General features: G+C 37.8%; 1 protein-coding gene across 1 annotated transcript; it reads right to left on the bottom strand.

Annotated features, from left to right (window-relative positions):
* Positions 1–747: 747 nt before the first annotated feature.
* LIN7C (lin-7 homolog C, crumbs cell polarity complex component) lies at positions 748–12,927 on the bottom strand. Its single transcript, XM_008003731.3, has 5 exons — positions 12,834–12,927; positions 7,910–8,028; positions 7,599–7,670; positions 5,692–5,901; positions 748–5,140 (listed from the first exon to the last, which is right to left on the bottom strand). Exons 1-5 carry the CDS (start codon positions 12,868–12,870, stop codon positions 4,985–4,987), a joined length of 594 nt encoding a protein of 197 aa, XP_008001922.1. The 5' UTR covers positions 12,871–12,927; the 3' UTR covers positions 748–4,984.
* Positions 12,928–16,195: the final 3,268 nt, after the last annotated feature.

Here is a 16,195-nt window from a genome sequence, read left to right as displayed (position 1 = left end):
GGGCGGATCACGAGGTCAGGAGATCAAGACCATCCTGGCTAACCCGGTGAAACCCCCGTCTCTACTAAAAAATACAAAAAAAAAACTAGCCGGGCGAGGTGGCGAGCGCCTGTAGTCCCAGCTACTCGGGAGGCTGAGGCAGGAGAATGCCGTAAACCCGGGAGGCGGAGCTTGCAGTGAGCTGAGATCCAGCCACTGCACTCCAGCCTGGGCGACAGAGCGAGACTCCGTCTCAAAAAAAAAAAAAAAAAAAAAAAAAAACAAATCCTTACTTGGACTTATTTTCCAATGATTTTCATTTGAATATGGCCTCAATCCTCAAAGTTCCAATTTAAAAGTTCTGAGTTTCTTTGACCAAAATAGAAATTTGATAATTTCTTATGAATCTTATTCTTCTAAAGTTTTTAAGCATAAAGGTTGTTTTCTAAACATCAAAAATAAAAACTTGCTAATTTTAATTTTTTGACCAGAATTATTTCCTTTAGCTCATAAGGTTCTGAAGCTATTTTACATGAACAAAAGCAAACACAAACAGTATTTACTATGCCAGGCACCTTTTTAAGGGCCTTACAGAAAATGGCATGACACTTACAGGTATTTTTGTTACCAATGACAGGTGAGGGAACTAAGGCACAAAGAAATCAAGCAATTTGTTTAAGGTGACACACGGTAATGGTGGAACTGGGATTGAAACCAGAGTTGTCTGGCTTCAGAATCTGTGCTCTCAATCACATGTCATATTGCCACTCTCGAAATAACAGAAGAAATTTTTTTTTTTTTTAATTTTATGAAAGACAAACCAAAATATAGAAATTCAAAGTTTCATTTCGGCAGCCACCATGAATTATGCTTTTTTATACATAGCTTTCACAAACATTATCTATTGTGTAGTTATATCAACTTTTTTCAATTCCAAAGAACGAGGACATAACTCATACAAATTTATTTTAAATATGCCTTAAAATCAGAATTAAATTGATAAATGAATTAATCTATTGAAAAAGTGGCATTTTACATCCATTCTGGGTATTACCACAAATTTTAAAAGTAGAAGCATAGTATTTGCCAGTATTTTTAAAAACCGAGTCAATACAAATTAGTCTCAAAGTTCCTGAAAATTAGTAAGTGATTTTTCGCACTACTTAACCATAACTGGAATAACCTTTGAAGAAACACTACCAGCAAACTTTAGACAACAATTATAAAATCAGATTGTTGGCAGAGGACACAACAAAATGTAGGTTAGAAAATTCATAAACATACATTTATTCAGGAAATACAATTACTAGAATCCTTGATATTTCAATGATCATTCCACATTATAAAATATTCACAAACGTGTAGTTTTTAAAGTCGTCATGCTGACATTATTCTTTTTGGATAAGCCATAACCATTTCTTCTATTAAATGCTGTAATATCCATTTTAATTGTAAACAAAGTACTTGAACCAAACTACTTAAGTACTTGAGCAAAAGAACTTCAAAAATCTTAGAGGAGGAGGACAATGATATTTTTAAAAAACATATTTGAGGCTGGGCACAGTGGCTCATGCCAGTAATTCCAGCACTTTGGGAGGCTGCGGGGGGTGAATCATGAGGTCAGGAGATTGAGACCATCCTGGCTAACATGGTGAAACCCCGTCTCTACTAAAAATACAAAAAAATTAGCCGGGTGTGGTGGCACACGCCTGTAGTCTCAGCTACTTGGGAGGCTGAGGCAGGAGAATCGCTTGAACTGCCTTGAGGCGGCGGAGGTTGAAGTGAGCTGAGATTGCACCACTGCATGCCAGCCTGGGCAACAGAGCAAGACTCCGTCTCAAAAAAAAAAAAAAAAAACCAAAACAAACAAAAAAACCAAAAACATGTTTGAATCATCAAATCCTAAAGAACTAGGCTGCTATAATCTACTACTACACTAACAAATCAAGTGCTCACATTAAGACAGCACATATATTAACGACAATACTGCTCATCTGCAATTTTTAAACATGCTTTCTCAAGTAACAGACACGTATTCTTGTAAGTTTTAAAGGCAAAGGGGGCAGATTGATGACAGACATAAAAAGCTCACATTTAAACTACTGGTAGATTTTATTTAAAAACAACCAAAAAAAGATAAGACTGTAATTACTTCCCAAATAAGAAATGCCAAGTACCTTTTATTCCTAAAGAAATTACTTGGCCAGGTGCAGTGGCTCACGCCTATAATCCTAATGCTTTGGAAGGCTGAGGTGGAAGCCAAAGAGTTTCAGGCTGCAGTGAGCTATGATCATACCACTGTGTTCCAGCCTGGGAGACAAAGCAAGATCCTGTCTCTTAAAACAAACAAACAAACAAACAAACAAACAAAAACTAAGAAATATAATTAATCATTAAGTAGCTGCAAATTAAACTGTTCTATTCTGATACTTCCTGACAGTGTCCAGTGTAATCAGATCATTTTATAATGGGTTCTCAACCCTAGGCGTCCTTTAGAATCACTTGGAAAGCTTAAAAAAAAAAAAAAAAACTGGTTTTGATTTAGTTGTTACGGAATAGGACCCAGGTATCAATTTTTTAAAGCTCTGCTGGGCTTTCTAATATGTAGTTAAGATTGAGAATCACTAAGTCAACACATTTTGATATATCAAGAAAATAAACGGAAATGGGGGTGATAATTTATATTTGTAATTGACAAATCAAACATCTATCATATACTATGTACCTAGTTTTATTCATGAATCATCCATTTCTAAGATAAAAATTCCCATCATTTCCTCACTGCACTAAACCACCACTGTACATCTCTGGCAATGAATGACTGTATTTTTCTATGGTCAAGATTTAAAATTCTGGGATACATTATGAAAACTGCATTAATGAAAACAAACTACTGCTATTCATGCTCAACAGTAGCAAGCTAAACTACTATATTTGGCTCCTTTGAGCTACCCTTATTTTAAGAATTATAAATAGGTGTCAACCCACACAAAGAACAGATTGTGGATTACCGTAGGGAAAAAAAAATAGCTTACTCAACTTACTAAAAGTTTCAACACTAAAAAAGATTTAACTTGGCTGAAAGTTCTTAAACAGCTGAGACACAGACCCAGGAAGCTATAATTTATAATGAAATGTTGATACATCCGTAAAAGCTATTGCAGCTGTAGCTATACTAAAATAAGATTTCTTCAGGGTTTACTTACCCTGAAATGCAAGAATACAAGCATAACAATAATATTACTGTTTTTATATGCACCAATACCTCTCTTTAATATATAAAGCTCTACAACAAATACCTCTAATAATTTTACAATTAAATTAAGTCCATACTTCTATACTACTTTGGTCTCAACATTTTTAAAACATCAATTAATTTTGAAAATATACAATTTAACAACATGATCCTATCAATAACAAGCACATTTTGCAGTGGATTAAAGACACATTCAACCATGCAATCCAGTGTTCAATACCTAAATGATAAATAACAATGCCGATTGACTTTTGTTTTGAAAAATCATTGAAAACTGGAATAATCATCTGAGACTCACTCACAGAGATCACAAACATGCAGAAAAAAGCATACTATTCTTCCTGAAGGAATGTTACAAAATGCCCACTCTTTTATACAAGGTCAATAACGATGCCAAATTACTTATATTTTTCAATCCATCATCTTCTAACATTTGTCACTTAAGCTTTTCTTAAAGTACACATGTTCCTGTAAGTTGTGACAGAAAATGAACCTCAACTCTCAGTCTTTAAGACCTCAGTCACAGTCACACACTAATAGCTGCCTTTTAGTAAAATAGTGACATCCAGTGGACAAATGAAATATTTCTCAAATTCCCATATTTGAATCATAAACAAAAGGTGCATCTCTAAATCCAACAATTTTAGTATCAGTTCCTACTTATTTTGATGGAATCTACAGATTCTCATGAAAACATCACATCATAATTTCTATGTATCTTAAATATATCCTCTTTTCTTCCTAAAATCAATTATTTAAATTGAGCTAGTAAGAATGTCTACTCTCGAAGCTAGTGAGGTTAACGGTATTACTTTTCCTTCTTTGCTTCAGCTACTTCCCACCACAAAATAACTGGTTTCTCTCTAGGAATGGAAGGACCAAAATATAGGGGAAATACTGTGTATTTAAATAAAAATGAATAGTATTTAAAATAAATTGCAAAAGATGAAATCTGAACCTGTTTTGCATTTATAATTTGATGTATTGTTGAATATAAATAGGGATGTAATAAGTAATGCTATCAATTACATCCTCTTGCCTCAATGTTCAAATATTAAGAATACATCCTTTAGCAATGATTGTTTCAGTGTTTAAAAACTTACTTTTATAAATCAACATAAATGAATATCCATTATATATTATGCTTAAGTAAAAGTGAAAAAACTTGCACTGGGCTGAGTCATGATTTACCACTGGTTTTATATATATTATGTGTGTGTTCAAAGTACAAAATGCAGCAATGATGTTAACATTGACGGTGTAATGAACTGCTGTAGGTAAGACTGTTATGTTTACCTTTTTGGAAAACTGTAAAGAAATTTCACAGGTTAAAAAAAACAGAGTAAGCAAAAAAAGAATTGGAGAACTTTACTTTTAAATCAGCAGCCAAATGAAGAAAACTTTTCCTTTCTAAAAAAAGATTAAGAATGTAAAAGTACATTTTAATATTAAAAAAGCATTTTAAAAAATCTATAACAACTTTATGACAAAATCTGCATTTGAAAAAGGCCTGTAAAAACAGGAGGACAGAATTGCCCTCATCACCTTTTACTTTTTCTTGTCAGAAAAAAGTGTATGCATCTCTAGAACCATAAATGATGTTAAAATAGGCATTTATAAAATGGCAAGGAGAATTTCATGATAAATTTGTTTGTTTTCTTACAATCATTGGCATTGCAGCCATTAGTAAGTCACAAGGAAAACTTCTCTAGCTAAAATGCAAAATGAAATATCAAGTTTTGAAATGTATTAGGTCTGTTGCCTGCGTTTTGCTGATCTCATTTTTTCAAAGCGCGACTCCATTTCTTCTAAGACTTTGGGTGTATATCGCACCACTAATTTAACCTTTCCTTGTGCAGCTTTCAGCAGTTCTACAGCTTTTTCATGATGTTCTCCTTCAACACTCTAGGGGAAAAAAAAACAAACAACCATACACTAAGTTTTGAAAGTAACTCAAATTGCAAAAATTATTAAAATATATATAAGGAAGAAAGTTTTAATGTTATATTATTCCAACGTTATAAAACTAAGAAATAATCCTGCCTTACCATTTTAATCTATATGAAATCCTCTTACATATATTCTGTTTATAATCTAAAAACTGGCTTTTAAGTTCCAAATAATTAGCATATCAATCTATATGCCTTATTATGTCAGTAGATCAAGCAATTGCCATAAGAGTAAAATTAGGGTAGACTTCTGATTTAATGTATTGCCTTTAATAAAGAGCTTATGTCATAAAAATTACAAACACCAAGCACTGCTAATTCACACTGCAAAATACACTTACAGTTCTTAAAAAAAAAAAAAAAAAGGACCACTGTATTAATAGTACTGCCTAGGATTCCCTCAAGGCATTTCTAAACCACAAGTTTCCTAGGTTTCTCCTATAACTCAAATACGCCCCCAGGTGGTCATAACAGATCACTACAAATAGAAATAAAATTCATCCTTACCACGCCATTAACAGAGAGGAGTTGATCTCCACGTTTGAGGCCCCCATGTCTATCAGCAATTCCACCTGGAATTATTCGAGATATATAGATTGGAGAATTTTGTTCTTTGCCTCCCATAATATTGAATCCAAGGCCCTCTTCTGTTTTTGGTAGCTCAACAACTCGAGGATGAGAATGTCCTTCACTGGCAGCAAATGCAGCAACAGTAGCCTGAAAGGAAGTTTTACGTATTAAAAGTATGACTTTTATTTACTTCGGTTCTTATGTCTCTTTAGCTGAGATTACAGGCACCTGCCACCACGCCCGGCTAATTTTTTGTATTTTCAGTAGAGACAGGGTTTCACCGTGTTAGCCAGGATGGTCTTGATCTCCTGACCTCGTGATCTGCCCACCTTGGCCTCCCAAGTGCTGGGATTACAGGCGTGAGCCACCGCACCTGGCCTCTTTTTAAAAACTACTTTTGAGCACGTATTTTTGACGTCTGAATACTCACAAATTCACTGGTGACTCTGAGAAGGTAAGCTAAACAGAAGGTATTTTAGAGATGACAAATGAATAATTCTGAGTTACACAGGAAATGTTATGATTTTTCAGGTCATTCCTAGCCCATCCAGTGCCCAGTGTCAGTCTTTGGTGCAGTCCCATATGCACAGGGCTTAGCAAGCAGACTTGCTGGGCAGATGGACATTATACATGGTAAGGAGGAAAACCCCTCCCCTACCATGCCAGCAGCCCTGAGCTTTAGATCTGGATTGCCCAACTCCTTCAGGAGCCTCTGTGCAGGACACAACCTACCTATATAATCAACATGGAGTTGTCCCTATATGTAATCATTTTGGCTTCTACACTATTTGTACCATATACTAAATATCTAAGATGTCAAGAAGTAACTCAATAATGAGAAAAAGAGAGGTACATATAGCCAATCTGAATGTTTTTGTTGCTTTAGTTAACTAGTCACAACTAAAAATCCCCACAGAAGATGAAACAGAGCCATATCTTATTTAAAGCTCAAACTTAGACTAATCCAAACTAATTATAAAGTTGAGATTTTGTTTCACTTTGCTTTTAAGGGTAATCATCTAGTACCTTTTTTTTGTGATGGATCACAAAAATGGGGAGGAAGAAAGAAATCAAGATTTACTGAATACCCGTTATCTAAGGCTCAGAAATTCAGCAGGCTATCAAAGTCACACAACTCAGCAATTAAAACCGTGTTTCTCTGGTCTTTTCTACACTGACAAACTACATCCACGTGTTTAAGCATTTGTATTCAACAAAGAATCCACCATTTCCTTCTGAGAGCCAGTAACTATCCATAAAAAATTATCTGCTGATGATTAATTTAAGTCACCGACTGCTGGTATTATCCTGTTCAAACCACCTATCATGAACAGTGAGGTCAATACCTAAATTATTTGCGGAAAACAATGGCATAGAGATGCAGATAATGTAAAGAAGAAAGCAAAAATCAGCTCGGGGTAGTACCACAGCTCTATCATATGCTATTTGTGTGGTTTGGGGCAAATAACCTCATGCTTCCTCATCAATAAGACGAGGATAGTAATTCATATCTTAAAATTATGATTAGATTTTGTATAATGAATATTATATAGTATCATATATGTAACATATACAACACAATTATATATTGCACGATATTGTATGCAAGTACATTTTTATTGCATTATCTAAACTGCATAACACAGCTTATGTAAAGTTATTTATCATGGACCATTTATGTAAAGCCAGTAGAAACAAATGTCTTCTTAGTACTTGAGAAATTTGGTGTAGCTTGAAAGATACATGTTAGTCTTCAAAGTAAGTTTATTATGAATTTAATAATTGCATATTTTAAACTTCTAATTTATGAAGAATTCTCACTTTTGGTAAACAAAAAAATTTACCTTTGCGGTAGCGTTTGCTCTCACTTCGGGACTGCTACTGATGTCCACAGTCTCATAGACATGTTCATATACCTGTAAAAGCCAAAGTTATATCTCAGAATATACCATGCTTGAGTTCTCTGTGAAGTTAAAATTTCAGGCAAAGTTATGCATCTTTATAAAATGTTTTTTCTATCAGAAATTCCAAAAATGAAAGGGATTGGTTTTAACGTTTTCTGAAGTTTTTCTTAAGAAATTTTGAATGTAAATTTAGAGTATTATCTGACCTAATTAACTCAAATTTTTAGTAAATTTTAAAGATGTTTACTCACCTCTCTCACAGCATTGCAGAACTCACTTTGAAGGACTCTCTGCAAAGCCTGAAGTTTCTGTGGTGGTACTTCTCCACTCCTTTGTAGTTTTTCCAATAATTCAATTGCTCTACAAATATCTAGAGTTAAACACACACACAGATAATTTTCTCCAAGGGTTTTCTCAATGCCTAGGTAACAGTGTAGCACTTAGGATTCATTCTTCAAGGGCTAATAATATACAGACAATAGTGGGGAAAAAAGCATTGAATTTGCACATGTGTTTGGTGGGGAGGAAACTGTGCGTGTGTACACACATGAAGGGTGAGAATGTAAAATGTAAGAACACTAAAATTTACAGTAGATAGGAAAAACTACTGAGATTACAGAAGCATAAAGTAAGACCTTGGAGAAACACAGGCAAATTGAACACAAAATACCAAATGTCATCAGAAAGGACTGCGACTCAAACGTGACCATTACATGAACATTGTACTGCTTCAGAAAAGCTAGCAATATTGTCAGAAACTAGTCAACAAAAATTTACCAAATTATCATTATTAGTAACCAAAGCACTGAACAGTACAAGGCACTATAAGCTAGTAAAATCACTGATCGTTTCTTGAAAGAAACATGATACACAGGTAGATAACCATTAAAGAGCAGATGCAGTGAGTGGCAGGGACACATTTAAAACAACCGTAAAAATGCAAAAACAAGCAGTACAAATGAATTAAACTGATTTTTTTCACCTTAATTAACACTGTTAATTCAAACAAGCTCAAACACTTACGTTTATGAAAGAGAAAAATAAAAACAATTAGCTTTGTCGATCTGGTCTCTATACTACCTGTGTGACCTTGGGCAAGTTACATGACTTCCTTATGTCTCAGTTTCTTTCACTGTAAAATGGAAATAACAGTACCTTCCATATAAGGGTTACGAGGAAGAGTTATGAGTTCAGTTAACGACTGAACCACACAATACATAAAAAAGGGCTCAGCAAGCAAAAATGTTATGTTACATTGGTACCAATTAATCATAAGAAATACTGGCTGGGCATAGTGGCTTATGCTTGTAATCCCAGCACTCTGGGAGGCTGAGGTGGGTGGATCACCTGAGGTCAGGAGTTCAAGACCAGCCTGGCCAACATGGTGAAACCCCATCTCTAATAAAAAAAAAAAAAATACAAAAATTAGCCAAGCATGGTGGCAGGTGCCTGTAATCCCAGCTACTTGGGAGACCGAGGCAGGAGAAAGCACTTGATCCCGGGAGGCAGAGGTTGCAGTGAGCTGAGATTGTGCCACTGCACTCCAGTCTGGGTGAACAGAGTGAAACTCCATCTCCAAAAAAAAAAAAAAAAAATCCAACCAAACCAAAAAAACCCTAAGAGGTTGTATACATTTATAGAAATGTATGAAGCATGTTAAGGGATTCTCATTGAGAAGTGCGAGGATAAATGTTATGAATTGAGACATTTTTAGAAGATTCAGGAGGTCAGCTATAATACTGTTAACTATCTCTACTTTTTTTTTTCCAAAAACTGTTTTTGTACAGTTTCTGTACCCCAGGTACTACAGTGCCCAGTATTCCATTACTGCTTTGCTTCCTTTTGACTTAAGTAGAAGTAGTTTCTGATTTCATGTTATACTCAAGGACTAGAAATTTTTCTTCATATAGTATGGCCTTCTTCGTGTTTGCAGATAGAAAACTATGAATAAATGCAGTAAAGAAAGATATTTATTTATTTATTTATTTGAGAGGGAGTCTCACTCTGTCACCCAGCCTGGAGTGCAGTTGCGCAATCTCCACTCACTGCAACCTCTGCCTCCCAGGTTCAAGAGAGTCTCTTGCCTCAGCCTCCTGAGTAGCTGGGATTATAGGGGTCCACCACCACGCTTGGCTAATTTTTGTATTTTTAGTAGAGACGGGGTTTCACCCTGTTGGTCTGGCTGGTCTCGAACTCCAGACCTCATGATCCACCCACCTTGGCCTCCCGAAGTGCTGGGATCACACGCGTGAGCCATCAAGCCCGGCTGAAAGATAATTTATTTATTTATTTGAGACAGAGTCTCCCTCTATTGCTGAGGCTGGAGTGCAGTGGTATGATCTTGGCTCACTGCTACCTCCGCCTCCAGGGTTCAAGTGATTCTTGTGCCTCAGTCTCCCGGAGTAGCTGGGACTACAGGTACCTGCCACCACGCCCACTTAATTTTTGTATTTTCAGTAGAGACAGGGTTTCACCATGTTGGCCAGGCTAGTCTCAAACTCCTGACCTCAATTGATCTGCTCGCCTCGGCCTCCCAAACTGCTGGGATTACAGGCATGAGCCACTGCACCTGGCAGAAAACAGATTTTTAAATTTGTGTAAAGAAAGCTTAAACTTAAAAAGTTAATCAAATGCAATGGAAACAAATAGACCTTCACCATTCTGATTTCCCATCACCAGAATGACTGATAAATGGGGACTGTTGGTTCAATTATTTTGATTTATAAAGTTATAATATATAAGTCATATAAAAATTTCCAATGAAGAAAAAAAAACGGAAAAAAATAAAATGCTTTTGACTAAATCTAAAATGTAGCTAACATGTGCTCAAATTTGTGTTTCATTAGATCATAGTTTGATGATTTAGAAGGCACTCTAAATCATATGTGATCAGGTACTGTACTGTAATTGTACTGTAGGATTTTCTACTGTAAGATTGTTGGGAGTGTTTGTTAATAGAGTCTGTTAGAATTGTAAACAAGAATCAGAGGTGATGTAATCTGACTTTCTTACCCTGCTAAATGGCAACGACCAGTACAGCTGTCTCAGTAACTGTGGGGAATTCGTTAGGACCTTCTTCAGATACCACAGATATCAAGATCTGCAGATGTTCAAGTCTCCGATATAAAATGATGTAGTATTTGCATATAACCTTATGCATATCCCCCCTCCATACTTTAAATAATCTCTAGATTACTTACAATATCTGACGCTATGTGAATAGTTGTTATATCACATTGTTTAGGGAATAAGGACAAGAAAAAAATGTACATGTTCTATACAGACACGATTTTTTTCTCTGAGTATTTTTAATCTGCAGTTGGCTGAAACGTGGAACCCATGCATATGGAGGGCTAACTGTAATTCATCCTACTAAGGGGCTGAGCCTTCTACTGAAGAACGGAAAAGAAGTCTGTAACAGCAAAAAACAAAGCCATGACTATCAAAACTAAATGCCACAGAAGTTCCACATTTTGTGTTGCATTTAAAAATACAAAGACCGGTCGGATGCAGGGGCTCACGCCTATAATCCTAGCACTTTGGGAGGCCGAGGCGGGCGAACTGCCTGAGCTCAGGAGTTTGAGACCAGCCTGGGCAACACGGTGAAACCCTGTCTTTACTAAAATACAAAAAAATAGCCGGGCGTGGTGGTGTGCGCCTGTAGTCCCAGCTACTCAGGAGACTGAGGCAAGATAATTGCTTGATCACGGGAGGCGGAGGTTGCAGTAAGCTGAGATCGCACCACTGCACTCCAGCCTGGGCGACAAAGCAAGACTACGTCTTCAAACAGCAACAACAAAAACACAGAAGACCACCAATATGTTAGAATCTTAACAACTAGCTTTCGAAGAAGAAACCTACTCCTGTTAACACCAAACAGATTTGTTCCCATCCATAAAACACAGTGCTACTGCGCTCAAGAGGAAGATGTCACAGACTTAGGCCTAACTCGGCAAGACTTCCCAGAGTAGCTAGTCCTCTAAAATGATGCTTTAATTGGCTTAAGGGTAAGAATCTCATTTACAGTGAGACTTCCAAATGGTGAACACAGTAAAGAGCAAATCAGCAACATTAAGTGCACATTTCTTTGTGGGAAGGCATTAGGAAAGAAGTTTTTCTAAGTACAGTAATTCTAAAAATGTGTTTTCTTAGGGAACAATAGTAGTATTTAGACTGTAACTGCAAATGTTAATATGTGCAATATAATTTCAGTCTCCATCCTATAATTTTTTTTTTTCTTTAACCACAAGTACTCAAAATGTTTATTTGTACTTCTCAACTCCTATCAATGATTTCTAATGCTGGTGCATGAAAAGCATGCTTGAAATTGTTTGAAATAAAGGATTAGGGACAGAGTGGAATGCTGGAAATCTGTAAAAGGACTGGAAACGCTGTAATGCTGGAAATCTGGTAGGCGCATAGCCAGTTATTTTCACAGGCTTCTCTAAAAAAAAAAATCACTCAGAAGAGGAGGTTTTATTTTCCTTGACAGTCTGCTCTAGAAAGCAATCAGCCAACCAGTTTGCAATTGCAGGGTTTGCAAGAAATGAAAAACACTGCACCTGCAAGTGTTTTAGCATCTACCACTATTCTGCTTACTTACGTAACCTCCTTCCCAAGACCAAGTGAGTAGGATTGTTTTTAAAGCAACCTCTCCATTTCTAGGAGGGGCACAAAAGCTAGCAAATACCCCAACCCAAATACAAGCGATGTTGTGGAAAAAGTAATGAAGGAGTATGTGTGTAAACAAGGGGGAAGGGAGGTTCTGTTGAATTGTACCGTGTGTGTTCTCATGTTGTACAGGCATTGAGTGTAGTCTGTGCGAACCGGGTGTGTGACGTTTGCTTTTCGGGTATATGGGTCTCCGAATGCTGCTTCTGCTGTGCCCACCAAGGGAGCGCGTGTGCGGCGTGTGTCTGCGAAGCGGGCAGGTTGTGTTTAGTTTTGCTGTGCTTCGGGACAGTCCGTGGGAACAGAGGAGAGCTTAGAGTAACAGCTGAAATACCGTAAGCGCCCTCACTAAAGCCAGGCACAGAACAACGGTGGCCTCTGGCGCCGGCACGAGGGATAGCCTGGCTCCGGATCTCAGAGCCTGGGTCACTCCTCCTCCCCTCCAGCGACACAGCACTCTCCCAACCCTTCCACCCACCTCGGCCGAGCCTCGGCTGCACTCACCCCTCTCCAGTCGCACGGGTTCCCCTAACGCCGCCATCTTCTCCCTAGCCCACAGACCCACAGGAAATGACGACAGAAGGGCTGAGGTGGAGGGGCGGGGCCTAGAGGAAGCCGGAAAAGTGAGTACCGGCTAGTATCGCGAGATCAGGAGGGTGGCCGAGGGTGTCGCCGGGGCCATCTGGGTAAGGGTACCTGGACTTGCGGCTTTTGAGGTCGGCGTGGCTCCGCTCCTTCCGCGGTGGCGAGGTCCCCCGGCCTCCTAGGGTTGGAAAGAGCTGCTTTCATGACTCTCGTTCCCTGCCTCGGGCTTCCCTTATCCGAATCGCTTCGAACCCTTGGCTCCACGTAGAGGAGTCAAGCCTAGATTCTAGTCCCACCTTGGCCATTAGCAGCTCTGTGATCTGGGACTGTTCACTTACCCTCTCTCAGTCTCAGTTTCCACCTCTGTACAACGAAAGGTCCTATCTCTTAGGTCCTTCCAATTTTTAAAGTCTGGGATCTGGTGGCAATTAAATATGTAATGACATGTTGTCAGTTCTCAGTTTGTGACAGCATTGCTTTAAATTTAAAAATCCACGGCTTGAATCTTCCCTCCAAATCTGTTTAAGGGTGGAAAGTACAAACAGCATGAAACATATCTGGGTGAGGGAGAGAACAAGGTGCTTTGGTGCACCACAAAGTAACAATTTTATAAGCAGCTGATTCTTATGAAATCTTAAGTAAATTAAATATTGTGAAGCAAATAGTATTCTTAATGCATTACAGATTATTTGACCACTCCTGAAATTTTCGCGAACCAAGAAGAATTTTAGTATTTGGATTTGACTAACATTTATCCAAGCCCTTAGTCTATACTGATACTGTGGTAGGTGTGTTTACATCCAATATTTCAACACTTCATGATGTGACTGTTTTAATAACCTGGTTGCCCCTGGTCCACCATTTCCATTCACCTTTAGTATTTTCTTCTCCAAATCCATCACGGATATCTGCCATCACTATGCTTCTTTTTTCTCCCCTTGAATTCTGATTTCATCATCACAAGATTTGTTCAGAAACTTTCAATGGTTCTCTCCTGTTTCTTATTTCTAAAGCCTTGCATACTCTGACCCTAACTCATCCAGCTAAGTTCATTTCTCATTACCGCTAAGTGCAACCACCACTTCAGTCCAGGTGGGATAGTTTCAACCATATTTATTCCTGGTTTCAAGTCTTTTTGTTTGTTTAGAGACAGAGTTTCTTTCTGTTGTCCAGACTGGAGTTCAGTGGTGCGATCACAGCTCAAGAGAGCCTCCTGTCTCAGCCTTGTCAGTAGTGAGGACTTCAGGCAAGCACCACCATGCCTGGTAAATTTTTAAATTTTTAGTAGAGATGGGGGTCTTGCTATGTTGCCCAGGCTCAAACTCCTGAGCTCAAGCAGTCTTCCTGCTTTGGCTTCCCAAAGTGCTGGGATTACAGGCGTGGGCCACTGTGCCGGGCCCCAAATCTTCATTTATGTTGTTCTTGTGTGGAATGCCCTTCTTCATCTCCTCCTATTCTCCAAACTTTGTAGACACTCAGTTGAACCCATTTCATGGGTCCTTGCTGAAGACATGCCACTTCTACCAAGCCTTTTCTCCATATTGTTCCACTTTTTTGTCCTCTGATGGCCTAAATACCCTGCAATAACACTCAGGTGCTTATCTCTTACTCATTGTTGTCATTTTTTTCTGCTGCAAATGTGTTCAAGAAATGTTTATTAAGCACCTAATATATACCAGGTGCCTTGATAGGAATACCAGGTAGAACAAGACAAATGCAAACATTGCTCTTATTTCTTCAAATATTTTTTCTTTGCATTCTCTTGCTCCTCTCCACTGGTGACTATTGGAGTCGTGTGCATGTACATAGTATACATGTATATTGAGCTAACTGGCATTGTCTCACAGCTCAATGATGCTCTTCTTTTTTTCAAGGTTTTCTTTATGTTTCCTCTTGGATAATTGCTAGGTTTTCATGTTCATTAATCTTTTTTCAATATCTAATATTGAAATCCTGTCCAGTTCATTCTTCATATAAAACATTGTAGTTGTTGCTTCTACTAGTTTGATTTGGGTGTGGGTGTGTGTTTTACATCTTTTATATTTTAACATGCTCAATCTTTTCTGTAGCTTCTTAAACACATAGAATACAATTATAATGACAGTTTTAATGTCCTTGTCTACTAATTCTATGATCTACACTATTTCTGGCACAGTTTCTATTGATTGATTTTTCTCTTCATTATGGTTCATAATTTCCTGCTTCTTGCATGCCTGGACACTTTTTTTTTTTTTTTAAACAAAATGGTAGACTTTGTAAAATTTACTTACTTGAAAAACAATTTTGTTCTTTTGGGGTCTGATTTTTTGTTTTGTTTTGTTAGGTGGAACCAATTCAGTCATTTATGTAGGGCTAATTGTATACCACTACTAAGACAGTACCCTTCGAAGTTCCTTACCCCATACCCAATGTGAATTATATGGTTTTTCTACTTTGGTAGGAACAGGACTGTTCTTATGAACTGAGATTGTGGATTTTTTTGACTCTTTTCCTTTCCCTGTCTGGTAATTTGTTTCTTCTTCTTTCTTCCTTCTCCTTCTCCTTCTTCTTCTTTCTTCTTCAGATGGAATCTCGCTCTGTCACCCAGTCTGGAATGCAGTGACACAGTCTCAACTCACTGCAGCCTCTGCCTCCTGGGTTCAAGTGATTCTTGTGCCTCAGCCATCTGAGTAGCTAGGATTACAGGCACCTACTACCACACCCTGCTAATTTTTGTATCTTTAGTAGAGACGGAATTTCACCATGTTTGGCCAGCTGGCCTCAAACTTCTGTCCTCAAGTGATTCGCCCACCTTGGTTTCCCAAAGTGCTGGGATTACAGGCGTGAGCCACTGCACCCGGGTGGATGATTAACACATGTAATCATCATAAAATTTCAGAATCCCAGGAATAGGTAGAAGATCCTAGAAGTTTCCAGAGAGGATAAAAAGTTATATTCTAAGGACTGGAAATCAGAACAAGATTGTACTTCTCAGCAATACTGGAAGCTAAGACACAGAGAGCAATTAAATTTTTAGAAAAAATTATTTGCAAACTAGATTTCTATACCCAACTGTATTAGGTTTCTAGGGCTGCCATAACAAGATAAAACAAACTGGGTGACTTAAAACAATAGATATTCACTGTCTCACACTTCCGGAGGCTAGAAGTCAGAAGTCAAGATGCCATGTGCTCTCTGAAAGTGTAGAGGATTCCTTCCTTGTCTCTTCCTCACTTTCTGGTAGTTTGCTGGCAGGCTTTTGTGTTCCTTGGCCTGCAACTGCATTACTTCAATCTCTGTTG

This window comes from Chlorocebus sabaeus, chromosome 1 (genome assembly GCF_047675955.1).
Source record: "Chlorocebus sabaeus isolate Y175 chromosome 1, mChlSab1.0.hap1, whole genome shotgun sequence".
Lineage (NCBI taxonomy): Eukaryota > Metazoa > Chordata > Mammalia > Primates > Cercopithecidae > Chlorocebus > Chlorocebus sabaeus.
This window is presented reverse-complemented; position numbering and strand designations above follow the sequence as displayed.

What these genes read in the sequence shown, in the direction of transcription:
- LIN7C (XM_008003731.3), bottom strand. Translation starts at nt 12,870, where the DNA reads ATGGCGGCGTTAGGGGAACCCGTGCGACTGGAGAGGG. An exon ending in TCTGCAATGCTGTGAGAGAG is followed by an intron (nt 7,671 to 7,909) that starts GTGAGTAAACAT and finishes TGGCTTTTACAG; the next exon opens with GTATATGAACATGTCTATGA. An exon ending in GAGCAAACGCTACCGCAAAG is followed by an intron (nt 5,902 to 7,598) that starts GTAAATTTTTTT and finishes ACTTCCTTTCAG; the next exon opens with GCTACTGTTGCTGCATTTGC.